This window comes from Homarus americanus, unplaced genomic scaffold (assembly GCF_018991925.1).
Source record: "Homarus americanus isolate GMGI-L3 unplaced genomic scaffold, GMGI_Hamer_2.0 scaffold32583, whole genome shotgun sequence".
Classification (NCBI taxonomy): Eukaryota; Metazoa; Arthropoda; class Malacostraca; order Decapoda; family Nephropidae; genus Homarus; species Homarus americanus.
In genome coordinates this window covers 21,085,433-21,108,814 of record NW_024713129.1, presented here as the reverse complement: position 1 = coordinate 21,108,814, position 23,382 = coordinate 21,085,433, and the positions used below count along the sequence as shown (strand labels likewise).

The 23,382-nt window shown below is 42.8% G+C and overlaps 1 protein-coding gene across 1 annotated transcript in view; it reads right to left on the bottom strand.

Moving 5' to 3' along the window:
* LOC121869194 overlaps positions 1-22,557 on the bottom strand; it is a 28,411-nt gene extending 5,854 nt beyond the window's left edge. The window contains exons 1-10 of the mRNA XM_042370431.1: positions 22,027-22,557; positions 15,746-15,919; positions 14,954-15,265; positions 14,415-14,647; positions 13,464-13,631; positions 10,565-10,706; positions 9,232-9,444; positions 4,368-4,491; positions 3,192-3,410; positions 1,821-1,912 (exon numbers count right to left, since the gene is read on the bottom strand). Coding sequence (XP_042226365.1) covers positions 1,821-1,912; positions 3,192-3,410; positions 4,368-4,491; positions 9,232-9,444; positions 10,565-10,706; positions 13,464-13,631; positions 14,415-14,647; positions 14,954-15,265; positions 15,746-15,919; positions 22,027-22,176 — 1,827 coding nt within the window. The 5' untranslated portion in view covers positions 22,177-22,557. The remainder of the gene's footprint in view (positions 1-1,820; positions 1,913-3,191; positions 3,411-4,367; positions 4,492-9,231; positions 9,445-10,564; positions 10,707-13,463; positions 13,632-14,414; positions 14,648-14,953; positions 15,266-15,745; positions 15,920-22,026) is intronic.
* Positions 22,558-23,382: the final 825 nt, after the last annotated feature.

Genomic DNA, 23,382 nt, shown 5'->3' with positions numbered 1-23,382 from the left:
TTTATTAATAAAAAACATATGGCAGTGGTGACACCATTAAACCTTTACATGTGCAAGCTTTAGTTGGGCTTCCAGTCCCGGGATTTAGTAAAGGCGCTAGCGCCACCACGCCCGAAAGTGAGTTACCATCACAACAAGTTTCAACAAGGTTTCCTCTGTCACAAAGTGTGTCGTATGTGGATGAACCAACACCTGTTGTGAGTGAAAGTGAGGCGAATTGAACCCAAGGCTGGGCTGTCACGGGGCCGTAAACATCCGTACAGGCCTCACATGTGGAAGAGTAATGTTTCAAAAAAGGCTTCGTAATGACCAAAAAATTACAACCAGCAAGGCAGGTAGGCCCCCCATGTAAAGGTGGGTGATTCACGAAAGTCGCCCTTTTCTCTATTTAAAAAAAAAATGTCACTTGTGCCCTTACTACTGCGGTGGCCTCATATCTGATTTTAGAACTACCATTGAGTGACACATTACTGTAGATCCATGAAGAAAATTAACTTAACGCTGGACGAGTTTTACTGCGTCATGTTAATGAATAAATTACCGGTAGCCGCTTGGGCAGTTGGTCACGTCTCTGTTACTCACTGTTGGCAAGTGCTGGGCATGTACTGGCTCCTGAATGTATCTGAACCTGCTCCAGTGCTGGTCAAATCTGGTATTGAAGCAGTTCATACTAGGCGCCGTCACAACACACTCTGGCAGGTTGTTTCAAGAGCTCACAACTCTCATTCCGAAAAAGTTCGCCCTCATTTTTCTGGACTTGCGGCTTCTTTAACCTTGAGCGGTGACCCCTTGTGCCAGCTCCAGGTATGGACGCTCGACTGAGAAGTGTCATTTGAGATGTTTATACACCTCTATTAGACCCTTGCCCGTCTGTAGTATAAGCTAAGCAGTTGCAGGCGCTCTAATCTGTCTGGATAGCTGAGGTGCCTAAGTGCAGGCACCAGTCTGGTGGCCCTCCTTTGGACATTTTTAATCAACTGACAGTCCCTAGCATATCTCGGGGACCAGGCGGGGTGACAGTACTCCAAGCGGGGAAGCACCTCACTCTTGGAGATCGTTACGACCTTCTTATAAGACCTAATAATTTATTTTCTTGATTCACCTTCTCACAATTGCCCGAGAACTTCAGTTCATTGTCAACATACACACCCAGGTCCTTTTCACATTCAGTTTCTATTAATGCAGTTTCTTCGTTCCGTTGGGACATACTGTATGATACACCTCTTTACCATTGGTACGTCCTAGGTGCATCCTCTTACACTTCGTGACATGAATCTTAGCAGCCATTTCTTCGACCATTCTTGAAGCTCAGAGATCTTTCTGCAGATCTTCATAGTCTGTTTGGTTCTTAATTTCCCTAAATAACTTGGCATCGTCGGTAAACATTTGTATGGAGGAGTGTATAGCTTCTGGCATGTCATTTATGAAAAAAAAAATCGGGCCTAATACACTGCCTTGTGGTACCCCGCTTGTCACGTGTACACATGACGATTTCGTACCATTAATCACCACACAGTGCTTACAATCATGCAGAAAGTCTCCGATCCGTGCTAGGACACTTCCCCGACTCCCGTACCCTTCCAATTTAATTTTCAGCCTTTCATGGGGTACGCTGTCGAAAGCTTTGGCATAATCTAGGTATATATTGTCGATATTGCCACCCTGTTCCAGAATTTGGGTCCAAAACCCTACCCAAATTGTCCCTGCAGATTAGCGCCCGTGACATCAAGTCTAGATTAAATAGTCTAAAATTATACCTGTACAATATACCAAGGATATTTAAAGAAAATATTCAACTACATAAAAGTCAAAAGATTCACCTTGATCTCCATCTCGCCACGTAGTTTGACGATAAATCCTCCCACTCGGTCCAGCGCGTTCTTGGTGTCGGAGGAGATGTGCACCTTGAAGGCTGTGGCACGAAACAGTGGTCACGGTATTAATAACAACTCACTACAGCACAAAATGTAACAGTTGTACTATATACTGTATATCTGCAGCAGGGTTCCAGGACCAGCTGAATGTTATTGCAACTTGCCTTGTATTTTTTTATATATTTGTATTCTATTCTTGTTTTCTGCCTTTATTAATCGACTTACAGTACGTCTATATAACAATTTATTTATCAATAAATATATTTTTGGTTCTCTAATCCCATAAACCAATTTGTAATACTGTATAGATAACGATTTTCCATTCTTCTCAGTGAAGACCAGGGCAGGCTTACTATGTGTTTATTATGGTATAGTGACTACAGTATATTGTACTATATAGTCTGTGATAATACATGGTACGCTTCATCTGTGTTATATATTTACAGGTATGTCTTTAATTTATCTGATAATCCTGGGGGTAGGACGAAAACTCACCGGACACTACTAACTTAACCTAACAATACCCAATTAACCTAATCTGAAGTTAATTATGTTATAACACAACCTGTCCGGTGAGTTTTAGCTCAGGTGAGTTTTTGTCCCATCGCATTGATCCATTTACTTCGTTCTATAAACCTTATAATCTTTCATATTATTTTATATTTTATGTTATATATATATCAACCTTTGATGATCTCAAAATTAATACAAGTATCATATTCTCACGACAATACTGAACTTCTTTCATTTATCATCACACTATACCGTAGAACATGATTTCAGCCAGCTAAGGCCTAGTCACATCCTGTCTAACAACGATTCTCATTGTCTCTACACTCTTGGCACATATGAATCAATAAATGACACGCTTGTTTTTAATTTCTTACGAATGAGGTATTACTGACAGCTTAAATGTAGTTGCAGTATGCTATCACAACAACAGATAAAGATGAAGTGAAAATATAAATATTGCCGCTAAGACTGCATACACCATTCATCATCATCACTACGGGGGCTCACACAACGCTCTAACAACTAATACCTCACCTGATAATATATTCCTGTTATTTTGCTCTAATTACCGCTTTTTTGTCGCAAAAAATATTTTTTCTGTGTTCATATTAAATTACAATAGCAAAATATATTATTTGTATAGTTTTCTTATGAAGTCCAAATTATTACTAACTAAAAGAATGATCAACCATTACGTTCAGAATTTTAACATGTGAAATAGTTTCAACTAAGAATTCCAAATCACTCGTCAAATAATAATAATAATAAAAAAAAAAATGAATAAGAATCCCGAATGTGTCTTACGCAGTCCAGTAGATTCCATCCTGGAGGCGGTGTTGACGGAGTCCCCGAAAAGGCAGTAGCGCGGCATTTTAGTGCCCACCACACCAGCCACCACTGGTCCAGAATGTACCCCCATCCTTATCTGGATCCTTTCCCCGGGCATGTGAGGGATGAGAAAATTCTCCGTGCCGTGAAGAAGGTCGAGGGCCATAGAGGCGATCTCCGCCGCGTGGTCCTTGCCTAACGGAGAAGTACACTCTACATTGAGGACTAATACAACCTCTGTATGATGAGCTACACATTGATAATATAGTGTATAATAGTATAATATTCAGTAATCAGTGGAACTCATATTATGCACAATGCTCTGGAACACCATACAAAAATCCTTGTAAAGAAAAAATGTGGGTGTTGCCGAGGGAAACTCGTTTATTTCTGGTATATCTGCAGAAATAATTTATCACAAAATATTTAAAGTTTATTATGGTTTCTAGGATTACTTCTTGTTATCAGTTATCCTATACTGTACTTCTATTTACCGTATATAATATCACTTAGTTACAGTCGACACAAGAAACAAAGCGAAATATTTAAATTTCGTAACAGAAGTTTATCCCATCATTTTTAATTGTTGATGGACTTGTGTGCAGTAAATAAAATTGTTAATGCCCTTAAAGACTTTAGCTGTTGAAGCTTAGTAATGCATCATAACATCAGCTTCAGGTCTTTCAGATTTACCCACGCGCAGACACGAACATTATTTAGCACCCACTTACATCCTGTGCAAAGCAAAGTGCAAAAGCATTACATGTTCAATAGAGACGTATGTGGATTTCATATTACTTCTGTCCACTCCCCCGATTTAGAAGTTTGTGGGTCTTTTCGGAACTTTCTGCATATGCGTACTGTACCAAATTTCAGTATTGTATCTTAAAACCCTTCCATTTAACCCCCTTCACTACGGGGACGCCAGTTTTACTATTTTATTTGGCTAACACAGACGATTTTATTCAGCAGAGAGGGGGGCCCCGTTAGTGGTTAAAATTCTCAAACCAAAGATGTATGCCTCGCCTAATTCATCTTCCCTTTCTACAACCATTTTGACTTCAGATAACTAATTATTTATTTAACTTTTTATCCTATTTTATATGATATTAATAAAACTTTGCATGCATGCACTACGCCTCGTCAACTTACCTATTCTCTGCGGCACACCACTGGCCACCATGTAGATCTCACCAATGGTTTCTATCTTGTAGACATCGTAGAGCTCAATGCGGGAGTCGAACATCTTGTAAAGAGCATTAAGTAGAGAGATGACCTGAAGGGAAACAGCTCCATGTTACTTACACAAACATTATTAACCTAAACGAACAGATGAGTTAACTTTAACTGAAAATATTGGCATGTTGATATTAGAATATATATACCAAATAAAGACGCTATCAAAGTGTAATACATTGGGTAAAGTTTTGCTTTCCGACAACACGTGAATCGAAGGATCTTTATATTTGCAACCAATAGTTTAAACAATTCTAAGACACTTTTCTTCGATGACGTTTCCCTCGTAAATGACCTAAAAATTACCTAACCTAACCTAACATAGGGGCTCTGCCACTTTGGACCCCCGGCATATATAAATCGTTTGCGTTTTGTATTCATATTGAACCCCCCCCTTCCCACATTCCATTTCCAGGCGTCGCATCAAGTACAGGAAGGTGTTCATTGAACTTACCACTACTTGTGTTCGCTAAGGTTGTTAACTCACAAGTATAATAAAAATATGCTGGTTCACCCGCACCCTCCCTATCCACGGAGACGCTTTAATTAACCATAGCTGCTGGTCGAGGACGCTCATCAAGAAAGCCGATCTTCAAATTATAAACAAAGAACGAAATGAACAGCGAGGCGCTACTGTTAGTGTTCGCCATATGATAAAAATTGTGACAAAAAATACCAATACGGCCAGAATAAATGTCTGACTCAGCTCAGTGACGTAGTTGCCGCCAGAATCAGTCAATGCTATTGGCCATGTAAGGAATCCTTGTTGAATTTGTGGTGAAAATAGGAAACACAATCTTCAATATTACATACTCGACTGCAGACCATTCGCTCCTTGTTGCCATCTAAGAAAACCTTTGGCGAACTCTAAATTCATCTTAACCACCGATGTGTTTGGGCACTATTTTGCTGTTATATCCACCTCTGAGGTGCATGTTTCACGGTTTCATTCCTTGGCAATTGCACCCAATAGTGGTCAACCTTGCCAAAAATCTGGGGTGCAAGGCGAGTCTGTAGTCCGGTTTGACTGCTGGTTGGCCCGTGCATAAAGGACTGCCGTCCCTTAAATATGCTTGGTTCACATTCTAAAATGCTGAATATTTGTTCCACAAAGGAAATTATCTTAAAATTATGCATCATCATAATTTATGAATATGAAGCCTTCAAATGTACACAACTGCACAACTGAAACATTAACAAGTACGTACAGGGTAGTGGTATGTTCCCTGCATAACCGCCCTAAGCTTCGCACGACACCTGAACCGGTGTAGCGGACCAGACGTTACCCGGACCGAAAGTGTACGAAACGGTAACTGTACATGCATTGGTTGATGCGTCGCATAGAACCTAATACAACCTGACCCTAACAAACCCAATAAGGTTTGGTTTTGTTGAAACTATTATGCGTTAAACCGCTTATAACATTGAGGTTGACATCCATCAAGCAATGGGTTTTGTTAGGTCAGGTTGTATTAGGTTCTATGCACATCAACTGCACATGTGCAAGTTATCGTTTCGTATACTTTCTGGTACTTTTTCTGGTCTGGGTAACTTGTTGTCTGGGTAACTTGGTCTGGAGGTCTTCTGGTCCGTACACCGGAATAGGGTAGGAAGACAGTGAACCATGAGTCCCCCTCCCTCACCCAAAAGCCAAGCTGTCACTAGTGCGTCCAATTTTCAAGTGTTAGCTCACAAAGTGTCTGAGATATAATATAACAGGGAGAGGGTCCTGGGTGTCCGGACCACCTTTTCATCAGAACATTCCAATACTTTGTCTTTAATGCAGTACAGTCCTAGTATGATAGTTTTGAGCTTATATTATTGATATCTGGGTCATCGTCTCGGCATTTTGAGAGACACAAACCCCATTCTAACCACTCACTTCCCCCTCCTCACTTCCCCACCACTCCCCCCCCACTTACCCCACCACTCACTTCCCCCACCACTCACTTCCCCCTCCTCCCTTCCACTCACTTCCCTATCCACTTCCCTCCACTCATTTGCTCCTCCTCACTTCTCCACTTCCTCCCACTCCTTCCCCCCACTCACTCACTTCTCCCCCACTCACTTCCTCCACCACTCACTCCCTCACCACTCACTCCCCCACTCCTCCACTCACCCCCACTCACCACTCACTTCCCCACCACTCCCCACCCCCACTCACCACTCCTCCCTCCTCTCTCACTCCCTCCTCTACTCCACTCCTTCCTCCATCCTTCAGTTTCCCCCTCACTTCCCCTACTCACTCCACTCCCCTCACCACTCACTTCCTCCACCACTCCCTTCCCCACCTCACTTCCTCATCACTCATTCCACCACTCCCCTCCATTCCCCACCACTCACTTCCATCCACTCCCTCCTCCATTCACTCACTTCTCCATTACTCCTTCCTCCCACTCACTCACTTCCTCATCCTCACTCCCCTCACTCCACCTTCCCCACTCACTTCCCCCACAACTTCCTTCAAACCTCACCTCTCTCCATCACTCACTTCCCCACCACCACCTCACTTCCCTTCCCCCCCATCCTCACCTTCCCCCCACCACTCCTCACTTCCCCCCACTTCCACTCCCACCACTCACTTCCCCCACCACTCACTTCCTCCTCACTCACTTCCTCCCCCACTCTCTTCCCCACTCAGTTCTTCCACCACACTTCTTCCACCACCCACTTCCTCCACCACCCACTTCCTTCCCACCCCTTCCACCACCACCCTTCCTCCACCACCCTTCTTCCCACCACTCCTCCTCCACCACTCATTTCCCCTCACTTCCTCCACCACTCCTTCTTCCACCTCACTTCTCCAACTCACTTCTCCTGTTCGCTTCCTCAGCTTCTTCCACGACTTCACTTCCTCCTACTTCCTTCCTCCACCCCTTCTTCCCACCACCCATTTTCTCCCTCCTTCTTCCCTACTCTCACTTCCTCCACCACTCTCTTCCTCCACTACTCCTTCCTCCACTACTCACTTCCTCCACCACTCTCTTCCCCCACTACTCTCTACTCTCTTCCTCCCTACTCCTTCCTCCACCACTCTCTTCCTCCACCACTCTCTTCCTCACCACTCTCTTCCTCCCTTCACTCACCCTCCTTCCTCCACCACTCTTCCTCCACCTCACTTCTCCACTTCTTCCTCCACCGCTCACCCTCCACCGCTCACTTCCTCCGCTCACTTCCTCCACCGCTCTTCTCCACCTCCACCACTTCCCTCCGCCACTCTCTTCCTCCCACCCACTCTCTTCCTCCTCCACTCCCCAGCTCCTTCCTCACTCCTCCACCGCTCACTTCCTCCACCACCCTTCCTCCACCACTCCTCCTTCCTCCACCACTCCTTCCACCGCTCACTTCCTCCACCTCTCTTCCTCCACCCACTCTTCCTCCACTACTCACTTCCCTCCACCACCACTCTCTTCCTCCACCACTCTGTTCCTCCACCCTCTGTTCCTCCACCACTCACTTCTTCCACCCCCTCCTCCACCACTTCCTTCCTCACTCCTCCTCCACCGCTCTCCTCCACCACTCTCTTCCTCCACCCATCTCTTCCTACCACTCTCTTCCACCTCCTACCTCACTTCCTTCCACCACTCCTCCCTCACTCTTCCTCCCACCACTCACTCTCTTCCTCCACCGCTCACTTCCTCACACCGCTCACTTCCTCCCACCGCTCACTTCCTCCCGCTCAATTCCTCCACAACTCTTTCCTCCACCACCCAACTTCACTCCCTTCCACCACCCTTCTTCCACCACCCCATTTTCCCACTTCTTCCTCACCACTCCTTCCTCCTACTCCCTTCTTCCACCACCCCACTTCTTCCTCCACCATTCTTCCTCCACCACTTCCCCACCACCCATCCTTCACCACTCACTCCTAATTTCCACAATTCCTTCTCCACCCTTCTTCCACAACTCACTTCTTCCTATCCTCCTTCTTCCACCACTCTCTTCTCACCACTCTCTTCTTCCACTCACACTTCCTCCACCACCACTCACTTCCCCACCACCACTTCTTCCCACCACTCACTCCTGACTCCACTTCCTCCACAACTCACTTCTTCCTGCCACATTTTCTCCTCCTTCTTCCACTACTCACTTCCTCCACCCTCTTTTCCTCCTACTCACTTCTTCCACCACCTACTTCTTCCTCCACCCCTTCTTCCTCCACTAGCTCCTTCCTCCACCTTCAGTTCCTCACAACTCACTTCCCACCACCCTTCTTCCACCACCACTTCTTCCACCACCCTTCTTCCACCACCCTAACCCACTTCTTCCACCACCCACTTCTTCCACCACCCACTTCTTCCACCACCCACTTCTTCCACCACCCACATTTTCCACCACCCACATTTTCCACCACTCACTTATTCCACCACTCACTTATTCCACCACTCACTTATTCCTCCACTCACTTATTCCACCACTCACTTCCTCCACAACTCACTTCCTCCGCCACTCACTTCCTCCGCCACTCAATTCCCCACGTCTCACTTCCTCTATCACTCGCTTCTTCCACCACTCATTTCATCCACCACTCGTTTCCTCCACCACTCGCTTCCCCCAACACTCACTTCCCCTAACACTCACTTCCCCCACCACTCACTTCCTCCACCACTCACTTCCTCCACCACTCGCTTCCTCCACCACTCACTTCCCCCCTCTACCTCTCACTTAGTGTAGAAACAACAAAACTGATGGTGTACATTGTGAAAATTACACAATTTGTAGTACAAATATGTCATCACGGGCCTCTAGCTAACGCCCCTACCCTGACCAAGAGCCACACCTGCATGGGGGTGCTCTCTGAAGACAGCTCGGTGAAACCCACAATGTCGGAGAAATAGATAGTGACCGACTCGTAGGTCTCGGCTGACACGTCCCGGTGTTGCTTTAGCTGCTGGGCGACGGAGGGCGGCAGCATCTGGTAGAGGAGCGTGTCGGAACGCTTTTGCTCGTAGGCTAACTCGTGGGTCTTGTGGATGAGTGTATCTGAAAACGCCTGCAGAAGGGACGATTAGTTTATCAGAAAACTGGTCGGGTTTAATGGCATTTAGAGAAGGTATAACATAGTTAGTCCTGCCAGCCAATGAGAGAGTCGTGTATATGTAAAAAATACTATCATTAAATACTGTATATCCATCGATTTCATATTCATATTACAACACTCATAACAAGAAAAGCACCAAACAGCTACACAGAAATTCTACAATAATTAACACCGATGTGTTTACTAAGCCACCAATAATGCACCCTAACATAACATACACTAACATAGAAATTTATTGATTTCTCTGAACGTTAACTAAAAACACCTAACATCGACCAAAATTACCGAGTCACTTGCCCCAACATGAAAAGAATTTTAAGAGATTGAATCAATGACTGTCACCAAGTGAGTGAGGCTGTGTGGACAATGGGGACCTCCGTCATCTTATTTACAGGATTGTAACAACAAAGTTTAATATTACGGCAAAGTAAGAGGTCAGCTAATTTATAAACGGTTTATACATCCCGATTGTTCAAACAGCCAACACATAAACTATTTTTGCCTTGCGAAAATTTATTACCAAAGATAAACCGATATATCAGGTACTTTTAATTTTAAATCTCCACTTTAAGTATGGTGTTTTTCTTTATCAGTGATAGCTAATGTTTACACATTTACACATGACTATGCTAGTATTTTATAAATAGCTACAATCAGTGAAAATAAAACATCATCCTGCCTATCGCTAAAAGTATCGTTTAATCTGAGTGAGTTATCTCGTGGTAACCTAGGCGTGTTACATGACCACAAGAGGCCCTGTTATGATAAAGTAAACTAAATCACGATAGGGGAGGTAAATAATTTTAAGGGGAGAAATTGCTGAAAGAGATGAACTTTGAAAGTTCTTCGTAGAACAAAAGTGAACAACAGGGTTAGGAAGTGATGCATAAGAGTAATTTACTCCTCGCTATAAGAATACAGTATTTGAAGTAATATTTCAGTATATTATGGTTCACCCGAGTGGGGAGCTTTATGCTAGTGACAAGATGATGAAGCCCACGAGGGTCAGTGAGAGCTACAACTGGGGCTAACTAATGTGTCAGGTGGCTACGTCAGCGTCCAGGTGTCTCACCTGTAGTGTTCGGGTCATCATGCGCACAAGTAGGATGATGACAGGCGAGATGAGCAGCACCACACACAGCAGAGCGATGCCTATCACCACATGGCTGTTAGACGCGTTCATTTCAGACACCAGCGTCCGCTCGATCACATGTCTACACAGTAAGCCAGACACAAGCTTCAGGTTAATATTGCTTCACAGTTTATGAAAAAATTACCTTAATGTACTTCTAGTTTTGTTTGTGACCCTGAAGTTGAACAGCTGTGATTATTTTTAGATCTACAGGAATTTTGCCTGGTATAGAAGTACAATAATTAACAGTACATGGAATAATTATAGTAGCAGACCCTGTATTCAGTGACAATGTAGTTCTCGTCGTGTGTAGCTGTCACAGTTTATAATGTATGACTTATAATGTTTAACTAACCATATCCACGGCTGAGAAACAGTGTGCTTGTCCGGTGCACAAGGACCCTCTGAGCGTGTATACCAAAAGGAGTGTGTGTGTACTTAATTAATAGTAATAATAATAATAATAGACGGTTTATTGAAAGAGCATGGCAGCCGGAAGGCTGAAAATATACAGTTGCATAATTGGGGAATGGGTTTCTTGATTGACGTGTGTGTGTGTGTGTGTGTGTGTGTGTGTGTGTGTGTGTGACATACAGTGCTAAAGAGATAGATGTCGGGACATGAAATAGAAGATTGAATGAAGCCACGACAGTACAGAATAATAACAATGATAAAGTGTAAATATAGTGAAGCTCCTCTGTTAAATATGGAACAATCATTAGATTTCCGTACTACTGAACAAATTGCTGGTCAAAGGCAAGAAATAGGGAACAGTTAACGAATGACGAATAATAACAATAATGAAGCATAACACTGTGTACTGTATATTATCAACCAAGTGTTATAGTGGGTTGTGGCGATGGTCTCTGAGAGGACGATGGAACAATGTTCTCCGAGAGGACGATGGAACAATGTTCTCCGAGAGGACGATGGAACAATGTTCTCCGAGAGGACGGTGGAACAATGTTCTCTGAGAGGATGATGGAAAAATGTTCTCTGAGAGGATCGTGGTTGGTGGAACACTGTTCTCTGAGAGGACGGTGGAACAATATTCTCTTGAGAGGACGGTGGAACAATGTTTTCTGAGAGGACGGTGGAACAATGTTCTCTGAGAGGACGGTGGAACAATGTTCTCCGAGAGGACGGTGGAACAATATTCTCTTGAGAGGACGGTGGAACAATGTTCTCCGAGAGGACGGTGGAACAATGTTCTCTGAGAGGACGGTGGAACAATGTTCTCTGAGAGGATGATGGAAAAATGTTCTCTTGAGAGGACGGTGGAACAATGTCTGAGGACGGTGCAACGTTCTCTGTGGAACAATGTTCTCTGAGAGGACGGTGGAACAACGTTCTCTGAGAGGACGGTGGAACAACGTTCTCTGAGGACGTTTCTCTGAGGACGGTGGAACAACGTTCTCTGAGAGGACGTGGAACAATGTTCTCTGAGAGGAAACAATGTTCTCTGAGAGGACGGTGGAACAATGTTCTCTGAGAGGACGGTGGAACAATGTTCTCTGAGGGACGGTGGAACAATGTTCTCTGAGAGGACGGTGGAACAATGTTCTCTGAGAGGACGGTGGAACAATGTTTTCTGAGAGGACGGTGCAACAATGTTCTCTGAGAGGACGGTGGAACAATGTTCTCTGAGAGGGACGGTGGAACAATGTTCTCTGAGAGGACGGTGTGGAACAACAACGTTCTCTGAGAGGACGGTGGAACAATATTCTCTGAGAGGATGGTGGTTGGTGGAACAATGTTCTGAGAGGACGGTGGAACAATATTCTCTTGAGAGGACGGTGGAACAATGTTTTCTGAGAGGACGGTGGAACAATGTTCTCTGAGAGGACGGTGGAACAACGTTCTCTGAGAGGATGGTGGAACAACGTTCTCTGAGAGGACAACGTTCTCTGAGAGTGGAACGGTGGAACAATGTTCTCTGAGAGGACAACAATGTTCTCTGAGAGGACGGTGGAACAATGTTCTGAGAGGACGGTGGAACAATGTTCTCTGAGAGGACGGTGGAACAATGTTCTCTGAGAGGACGGTGGAACAATGTTCTCTGAGAGGACGGTGGAACAATGTCTCTGAGAGGACGGTGGAACAATGTTCTCTCTCGTGAGAGGATGATGGAACAATGTTTTCTGAGGTGACGGTGGAATAATATTCTCGTGAGAGGATGATGGAACAATGTTTTCTGAGGTGACGGTGGAACAATATTCTCGTGAGAGGATGATGGAACAATGTTTTCTGAGAGGACGGTGGAACAATGTTCTCTTGAGAGGACGGTGGAACAATATTCTCGTGAGAGGATGATGGAACAATGTTTTCTGAGGTGACGGTGGAATAATATTCTCGTGAGAGGATGATGGAACAATGTTTTCTGAGAGGACGGTGGAACAATATTCTCGTGAGAGGATGATGGAACAATGTTTTCTGAGGTGACGGTGGAATAATATTCTCGTGAGAGGATGATGGAACAATGTTTTCTGAGGTGACGGTGGAACAATATTCTCGTGAGAGGATGATGGAACAATGTTTTCTGAGAGGACGGTGGAACAATGTTCTCTTGAGAGGACGGTGGAACAATATTCTCGTGAGAGGATGATGGAACAATGTTTTCTGAGGTGACGGTGGAATAATATTCTCGTGAGAGGATGATGGAACAATGTTTTCTGAGAGGACGGTGGAACAATATTCTCGTGAGAGGATGATGGAACAATGGTTTCTGAGAGGACGGTGAAACAATATTCTCGTGAGAGGATGATGGAACAATGTTCTCTGAGAGGACGGTGGAACAATATTCTCTTGAGAGGATGGTGGAGCAATAAGTTCAACTTACCGTATTTCATATTGGATTTTCTGGAGGGCGTCGAGGTAACCCAGCATGGCGTAGAAGTACTCTGTGGCCTTGTCGAAGTCGGGGTCGATCTTGGTGCGGCCGAGGACCTCCAGGCGGCGGCGGGTGATGTTGGCATACCAGGCATAGCTCTCTTGCAGGTTCTTGTATCTGATGAAAGTGTTAAAAGTCTAGAGTTACGGAGGCGTCTGTGGAGGGATCGACCTGTATTAATAATGGTTTGTAAATGCTTGGTGAGAGCTGTATGAAAACTACGTCCTGGGACCAACCTGGTTTGTTTTTGTGTGTGTGTTTCATAACTAGCAGTGATTCGTTGCTTTCATTTCATAGCGTAAAGTGATTCTTTACTTTCTTTTTATAGCTGATAGTGCCTCATACGCCAACATAAAAAAATGGCCTTTCTTTTGACCATAATTTTGCAAAATCCTCTAAGACACACCTCACGACCCTAGTATTAAGAATCATTGTTTGATCACCAACAGTCGAGGCTTCTAAGACTCTGCAGAATGTTAGTAAGGCAAAATTGTCTTCTCCAATTTACAGCAGAATCAGAACGAGCTTCCTGTACCCGCACCTCTGTTGTGATTTTTTCTTGTTTGAGAGAAGGAAGGAAGACGCTGATATTACTGCAAGCGGAATTTGTTCGAGACAACTGGTGTCGGCTCTGCATATATTATCGCTGTAATTATTACATTTCTCCCAATTTTATGTAGCTTGTTTACACCATATAGATGTAGGTGTGCAATAGCTATATACATTTTTATTTATTATTACTTATTACTTTTTATCATATATATGGTAATTAGGTGTTGTTCTGAAAGTTTTTTGTAAATTATGTAGTCCCTTTTAAAGTTACATAATAACCAAAACATTAAAATTATTGCTTAAAACATGAACCAAGAGTTTCATCTTAGTTTCTGACCGACCACGTACCTGTCAGTAATCCAGAATTCGAAGTTTTGACTGGTGTTGAGAAAATCGTATCCCAGAGCGTCGTTGGTGACGAAGGCAATATAACTCTTCTGGTTCAGCGCTCCTCGACCGAAGTATTGGAGGCCGAACACCATGGAGATGCCCAGATGCTCGATGGCGCGTATCATATTCTTATAGGCCAGCAGCGGCCTCCACACCCCGGCTGCGTCCTTCTCATTAATCTCGCTCGTTAACTGTGGATCATAAGTGTTTGGTAAATGTGAATATATAAATATCAGAGTGTACCGTAATTTGTATGTTTTTTAGTTTCCTTGTCTCGTGAGATTGTATCTGAATAACATCAGGGCCTCCGGTTATTGTAATAAAAAGATAAATATGTTATTCTTTCAAAGGACCAAAAAATAACACGTAACACATAATAAAGCAGGAAATATGTTTAGAGATAACTGAAAACTGAAGATTTATTTATCAGTGCATTAGGGAAGTTATTATTGCAGTCATAAGTCGTGCATCAATAAAACGGCCAATGAAAACCAAACCTGATCTAAGAAGATGTAGTTGGCTTTGTTGTAGAAAGCAATCCCGGCCTGGACTGACGGGGTGTCGAACTTAGTGATTTTATCCCTGAAGTCATCGAGGCGAATTCGGAAGAGGATCTTGTTATTGAAAAGTTCGTGTTCTTGACGGAAGACAGGCCACTTGAGTTCGTCGAGCAGCATGTTAGTGTATTTGAAGTGTTCCGTCAGGTTTCCGCGGATGACGGACCCGTTGGTGAAAAGATAAAATGCGATCTCGGCCCGCTCTGACTGCAGCGCCTCCGTCACGTTGCCGAGTCCTGTGCTGATCTGGACCTGGAGTCAAGGGGATATAGTACCGGTACTTTTCGTATCTACTACACACTTAATTTCCCAAATATTTTTTTTATCCATTACATATAGTATTTGTACATATTTAATTTTTCAATTCACAAAGTACCGCCTAATCAACCACTTGGTATTGTTTATTCAGTTGTTAAAGTAAAGTTCCTTTTCATACCATGTAGAACCTTCTACAATACATCACAACTTGCAACCGTGTTTTAAGGTACAGTACCGTGTTAAAAACATACAGTACTTCTTTTTTGAGTGACTTATTCAGCATTTCATCTGAAGTTGGGTATCTCTTGTCTGTCTGTCTGTCTGTCTATCTTCACTTCTCTCTCTGTCCTTCCATACCAATGAACTCCGTTTTAAATCCTCCGCCTCCTCCCTCTACCATCCTCCAGGGTCAAATATTCCTGCAGACCGACTCTCATACTATACTTTCCTGTCTTGCCTTTGTCTGTGTCTCACCTGGTCAATGGTCTCCTGCATGTCATACTGGTACTCGAGCACGGTGACCATGTTGATGGAGTTCTGGATGATGAGCGCCATGATGGGGATGAAGGGCAGCAACAAGATCTGTAGCAGATGGATCTGCTTTCCCCTGCCCGTGGTGGGGTCCAGTCCGCAGCACCCGGTCTTCACCTGGTGCATGATGACAGCTATCACAACACTTACACTTACGCTAAAAAATCGACAAATCTTCAATAAACGTCATCCATAGCTTTAAATAACAACTGGGACAGCAGACAAGACTTAGTAGTAAAGTAACTTAGACTACAAGTTTATATATATATATATATATATATATATATATATATATATATATATATATATATATATATATATATATATTAAGATAGTGGTATGGTGGATACAAATTTTCGTTATATGCTGTCATCGATTATGAAACGGCTCTTAATTCATATAGTTCAGTGATTATTATATTAAACATTCCAAATTTAGTGTAGGAGCTTTTTTTCTACATGAATATTGTCTGTTCAAATGTCAGCTTCTTCGTTCAAATATCGTATTCATTTCTCCCTCCTGTGAGACCTGCCTGCCAGTTTTCTTCATGAGAGTAAACAATCTTTAGGAACAACGCTAACCTGCCGTAGTAAAACTTGTATCAAATTCTTGTTCTCTAATTTTGACGATGAAAGAACTATGGTCTGTTGACTTGAAGCTTGCAACTGAGGCCTAGGGTCAGTATTTAATCTATCGTATTTATATTATGACGTTTGAAGGGATAATAACTATTGTGTTGATCTCTGTTATAAATTCCGCTCTTGAAGAAGCAACAATTATCATATGAAATACTTTGGTAATAAAAATATAATAAAGAGAACACAAAAATTATGAACAAATTCTGGGACGTATTTTTCTTGTTCTCATCAAGATATTTGTTACCAGAACGTTTCTCATGCTAATTACTGCTTCCCCAAGAGCGGATATTATCAAATATCAACACCGAATAGTTGTTTTTCCCTTAAAATATCAGTATATAAATACGCTAAATTATATACTAAGGAACTGTAATGATTCTTCAAGTGTCCGTCCGCCAACCAATCAACTGCTTTGCTGCAAACTGACCCTAAGCCTCAGATGCAAGCTTCGAGTGAACAAATTATAGTAATGATCTTAAGCTGACATTTGCCTCTTCTCTTACAGCGGTATTCACAGTCATTACACTACCCGGCTGATCGGGTTATATAATTTTTTTCACCCTCCATATTTTTATATATTGAGATAGAATATATTTAAAACTGATAGAAAATGAGTTTGTTGTAATAGAAAGTCTTGTTTTCATATATATTCAAAGATTATCCGTTATTTACAAGTGCTTAATAATCTCGGCTGATCCTGAGCGTGCAACGGGCATCAACAAAAACCGCGTCACCATTACTCGTGTCTCGAAGACTGTAGGTAGTATTCTAGAGAAGAAACGGTAACATCTACTTGTAGAGGACCTCTACAAGTAGATCTTGCCTGTATAATTATAGATATCGTTAGGGTTATGCACGTTTATCAATTTTACATGTTAATATACACGATAACTGATGGTGGAAGGTTTATATCTGTATTCCTTTACTTTGTTATGACAAACTGGTAAATACATCGAAAAGATTGGGTCATGATACAAAGAGAAAGTAGCTACTTAACTAGGAATTCCTAGCTGGTATACTGTCATGGTCACATTGACTTCTAGCCTGTTTTAACCCTGTTGATTCTTATTATACTCCACGACCGCAAAACATGAATGGGTAGCTGGTTAGCTACCCATAAGAAGAAACTCGCTTTTCTCTCTCGACGTTTACACCAAGGATCCCTCCCTCCAAGTCCGGCCTTGTGAAGACAGTTGTCAATACGTGTATTCCACTTTCTCCTGGCAAGCTCAATCTTGAATTAGTTTATGTAAATCGACTTAAGTAATTCGCCAGACCTTTGTCAAGTGAGGGTCATCTTTGAATGAGTAGCAGTTGGTTTGTTTGTGATTTTTGTCATTGCGTGAGTAGCAATCTCTGGCAACTCACGGGTATATAAACCCTGTGTGAGAAGGGCGAGCTTCCCATGACGCTTCCCTCCATTTCTCTCGGGTATATCAGACAAGTGTTCCCCTCCGATATAGTCTTTCAGTTCAACTTAGTCAATTGTGTGAATATCAGTGTTCATGTTGTAACAGTGTAATTGTCATTCACCCAGTGTGAGAAGTAATATAAGGTAAATGTCGTCTGACGTTGCTAGACGAGAGTTTGTTTGTGTTTGAGTCCATGCTTCCTACCGTGACGCTTCCCTCCATTTCTCTCGGATCCAGTGTGTGGGTTATTTTGAACACCCCCCGGCTGCCCGGAGTCGGTGGATACCTAGCAGTCGGCTATATATGGACGATGTCGTTGATTCGGCCTGATAAACTGCAAGTCAACATAGTGGGGCTAGACCCCAGACCCGCCACGTGTCGGAGTACAACCGACCACAACAACGGTCGTCAGTTGTTGAGTGTTCCACTCTGGGACATGCCTTGAAGTTATGGTCCACAGTGTTTGTTGTATATGTTTGGGAATAATTCTGGAATATAATTGCCCCATGTTGGGTAGTGAACCCATGTATAAGTTGTTGGTATCAGTAGTAACGTGTTGGGTGTTGTGAGTGCATCTCGTATGTACTAACAAAAGTCTAGTGAATGTATCAGATGCAGGTTTGTCTGGTAATGTAATGTAATGCCATGTAACACCAGTAATGTTGTAAGAAGCGAGAATATCTGATTGGGGTGACAGATGAGTAAAGCCACGGAGTTGATCCTGGTAACTGTTACTGTAAGGTACACCAGTAATGTGTGAGAAGTAAGGTACCCACTTGGATTGGCAGTTAAGAGAAGCCAAGGGTTGTTCTGGGTCATGTATGTAGTGCAATGTACCTAGTAATGCAGTAAGAAGTAAAAGTATCTAAGTGGAACTGCAGTTGAGTAGATCAAAGGAATTGATCCTTGTATGTAATGTAATGTAACACCAGTAAGGTTGTGTGTAATAAGAGTACAGTATCTGAGTAAAGTGCAGTTGAGTAAAGCCGGGGAGTTGCACCTTGGAGTTGTATGTTAATGCCATCTTTTTCCCTACTTTGATTTCATATTAATAAACTTTTTCTTAGAGTATATTAGGGGGTGTTCATTTCACCTCAGTATTCCACCTTTATTTCCGTCCAAGTGACTTGATATCAGAATTACAGTACCCATGTGCCCTGACCCTCGCCATGCTACCAAAGAACTGAGGTTATGTAGTAACCATGAACTGAAAAGTAGAAAGAACAATTGAAGGAACTAAGACAGAGAGAAGTATGAGTAAGATAAGGGTGGGCTCGGTGGTTCAGCCGAAGTAGTAGTGTGCCCCCGCTCTTCAAGGGCAACTTGTGTTGAGTGATACTCCCCCCCCCTTACAATACTGGAATAACTTGAGGCTAAGTAGCCGGGATGTTAAGTTGGGATGGAAAAGTCATGTATCCAGATGAGAGGAGTTAGGTTTGGCTATTCTCACGTTTCACAACTACTAAGATAACCTAACCTATTACCGAAAACTTAAAGAAATCCTGGTAATACACTCGGAACTTTTCAATAAAAAGGAAGATATACAGGAGTTGTAAGTTAGGTTAGGTTTGTTTTATGTTCGAAATTTGTTTTTTGGTCACCGGAATAATGTATTTCTTCACATTCTAAATTTATTCTGTTAAATCACTTTTAAGGCCGCGACCCTACAGATTAATTTACCATGACTATCACGTACAGTTGCCAGCAATAGTTCTCCCACAGCCCTGTGTAGAAAGTTAGTGGGAGGACTTTTGCTGGCAACTGTACATGTGGCCGGGATACAAGGCTCTTGGAGGAATTATTGAAAGGGATAATTAGGGTCCAAGTAGATTTCATGAAGTAAGCACAAAGCACCAACAGTGACGATGCTTAATATTAACCCAGTCAGCCTCACCACAAAGGAATATAGCTTCATTCACAACCGTATAAATTATTTTTTAGTGGCGCGCTGCAGCTGTGAACCAATCTGAGACACAATATTCAAGGATGGGTAATAAATTAAGTAAAACCGAATGTAAAATTGACATCCTGAAATATATTAAATCAAGTGCCGTTTGTTTACACGTGACAGTGACTCGCAGCATACCAACAACCGGCCATTTTGCCCTACCCGGTGGCTCGGGACCTCGACCCATCGTAGTGCCCGAAGCATGTTCTTGAATACCGCCTGCCACCATGAGCTTCCACTTCCCGAAGGTTGGGATCACCATCGGGCATGTCGATTGTGAATACGGCCATTAAATTTATAAAATCCTCACTGAAGATTTTAATATATTGCAACAGTGGTTTGGTGACGAGGTAAACATTTGAATAATTGGGAGGAAGTACTAAGTGGGTATCTAATTCACCTGTGGCGCTTTTCACTCCAAGATGACTTTAACTCCCCGTACATGATTTTTAAGTCTGTAAAGTTAGGAACGTATGCTTTATATAAACATATTTTCATTTACTCAATCGCAAAAAGACGTTTACTCCTTAGGTTTGTCTGTTCTCTCTCTCTCTCTCTCTCTCTCTCTCTCTCTGTCTCTGTCTCTCTCTCTCTACGCCTCGCATTTAACTCTGTGTATTTTGCTACAGCTTCACTTTATGCTTGAGACGACGAGATTGTGCATCGCCAGAACCATCCCTTGAGACACACACAGGTTTTTCAATCATTTACATACACAAACTCTCTGAAACTTAACCTAACATAATCAAACATAGCTTAACCTATCCAAACGTAACTTAACCTAACCTCATCTAACTTAACCTCACCTAACTTATCGTAACCTAACCTGCCCTATCTTAACTTAACCTTCTTAAACCTTTGTTATATCACCTTTGTTTAGCCCTGACTTCCATTTATACACCTCAGTCATATCGCCCCTCAATCTACGTCTCTCGAGGGAGTGTAAATTCAGATGTTTTAATCTGTCTCTGTACTCAGGGTTCCTTTTGAGTACAGAGACAGATTAAAACATCTGAATTTACACTCCCTCGAGAGACGTAGAGTGAGGGGCGATATGACTGAGGTGTATAAATGGCTAAACAAATGCGATATAACAAAGGTACTCAAATTATCCAACCAGGAACAAACTCGTAGTAATGGTTTTAAATTACACAAATTCAGATTTTGGGACGAGGTATGTAAACATTGGTTTGGAAATAGAGTAGTGGATGAATGGAACAAGTTATCAAACATCATCATTAACTCGAACACACTGGGCAGCTTCAAATATAGGTTGGGTGGACATACGAGCGTTAGGGGTTGGGTGCAAAGGGGACTACCCACTATGGTCCAATAAGCCCGCTGCAATTTCCTCCATTCTTATGTTCTTACCCTAACCTAACCTAACCTAACCTACGTGTCTTGTTAATAGATTGGCCGCAAAGTTTCGGGAAGACTCGTTAAATTTCCCAGCTACCCCCAGCAGGTCATAGGTCACTTACCTTCTTTACCTCTATTTTAATGTGACCTTGATGACCTCTAATATGACCTTGATGACCTCTAATATGGCCTTGATGACCTCTAATATGACCTTGATGACCTCTAATATGACCTTGTGACCACTGATATATCTTTGATGGATCTGATATGACCTTGATGACCTCTGATATGACCTGATGTGACCTTGATGACCTAACAGAACCTTGGTTATTTTAGAAGATGGTGAAGTTTTACCAGTCACTTGAGTTAATCGTTTCTTACATTATATTAAGTAAAGGTTTCTTAACTAGGGTTATTATCATATATTTTCGGAATATCTGTCCATCGTTATCACAAAGAACGCGGCCCTCTCCTATAACTACCTGTAAGATACTTCTACACGTGATTGCTCCTGTAAGTTAATACATCAATAATTACCTTTATTTAAACGTATACATGTGAGGTATTGATTTTCTTACTCGTATTTTGTATTCTTAGCCACGTGTCGTTGTTATTTGATTGATCAATACTTTTTAGGTTCATTATGTTAAGTTTAAGACACAGGTGTGACTGTATGTGGGCCCTCATTACAGGTCATAAGAACCTCGGTGGTGTTTAGGTTGAATGTCGCCAGAGCATGAGAGTGACAGCTGCACAGTGTTGGGTCATGTCAGTCTTCTCTTACATGATGGTCACATTCAACCACAGTAAAACAATCGTCTCCAGGCACGTAACGACCCTGGCAACACAGCGCCCATACAGTCTTACCTCAACTCTGCTATTTTCATCCTCTCCCTCAAAGCTGATGAGCGACGAACGGCGGAGAGTGGGAGGTGGGCGACCTGGTGACCCGCCTCTTCGTCCTCTTCCTTTGTTCGGTGTTTCCGGCCCCACCTTGTTCTTCTTGATCTCGCCCATTTGCTCGCCTACGTCTTTCTTCTTCCACTGGATATTTTCGCCAAATACTTGCTCTCTTGCTACCTATTGCTTTGAAATGTAACTGTTGTCACTGTCTGTTGCTGTCACCGCTGGGCCACCATCCTGCTACCAACACGGTCTTGTCGCTTACATCACAAGCACAACAGTAGCAGTATTTAGTGTTTTTTCCACGTTGATATTGTCAGAGTAGACGCGAAGTTCGATTTAGATTTATTTCTATAAACACCGTAGCCACATGAATCGTGAGTGTGGTTGATGATTCAAGCGACGCTGCCAAGGAGAAACAGTCTCGTACAGCAACAATTGTAGGGAAAAACCAGGCGCATACTCTGTCGCCTGACTCCTCCCAGATGAGCTTGCTCGACCCTGCGTACCTACCTAGCACGTCTGTAATAGCCGGGTATGGGATATCAGAGTGTTGTACTAGGAATTTATTGATCTAAAAGAAAAATGAAAGAGTCTCCTCATAAAGATGCCAGGACGAGCCTTCACCCTGGCAACAGCCGGGACTGGCACGCTGAGGTCCTGACCCTACGATTTTCGATAATGTGCTGGCTCTTGTGGGGCAATGATGACCAATAATATCTCATTATCATGCCTGCCCTCACTGGCCGGCCCCCACGCCTAACGTCCTGGTGTAGATAATGCTTTAACCTGGCATAAATTTAGAGCTAAAATAAGTATGCATACCTTATCTGTTGTTCCATCACTAAAAATAACGCCAGGTGTAGTGTGTATGTGTACACTTACTACGAGTAATAACCCAGTGTGGACAGTAACGTTCGTAGTCATGAAACACAGTTGATGACGCCACTGTATTCTAGGACTGGCTTTTTTTTACATGATTTGTCAAGGTAATAAAATCAATTAAACTTTATCGTCATTCCCTTATACTTTATCATAATTTTGGAATAATGAATGAAATTCACATCTTACATATATATAATTTATTTGAGTATTAAATCACACTCACGTGATAGTGTCTTGAGAAACACCATTCTTTCTGCGTACATGTTCCGGTGAATCACTCGCCATTCTCAACCTAATTGAAACAGCCAAGCGTTGGTGTACTGTTTATGTAACTGTGGTAATACACCACCCAGTCTTGTGTACACTGGTGTCTGCTGTTCACCTGAACGTACCGAAATTTTTCTGCAGTGTGTATCTCTGTGTGTATGTGCAGAG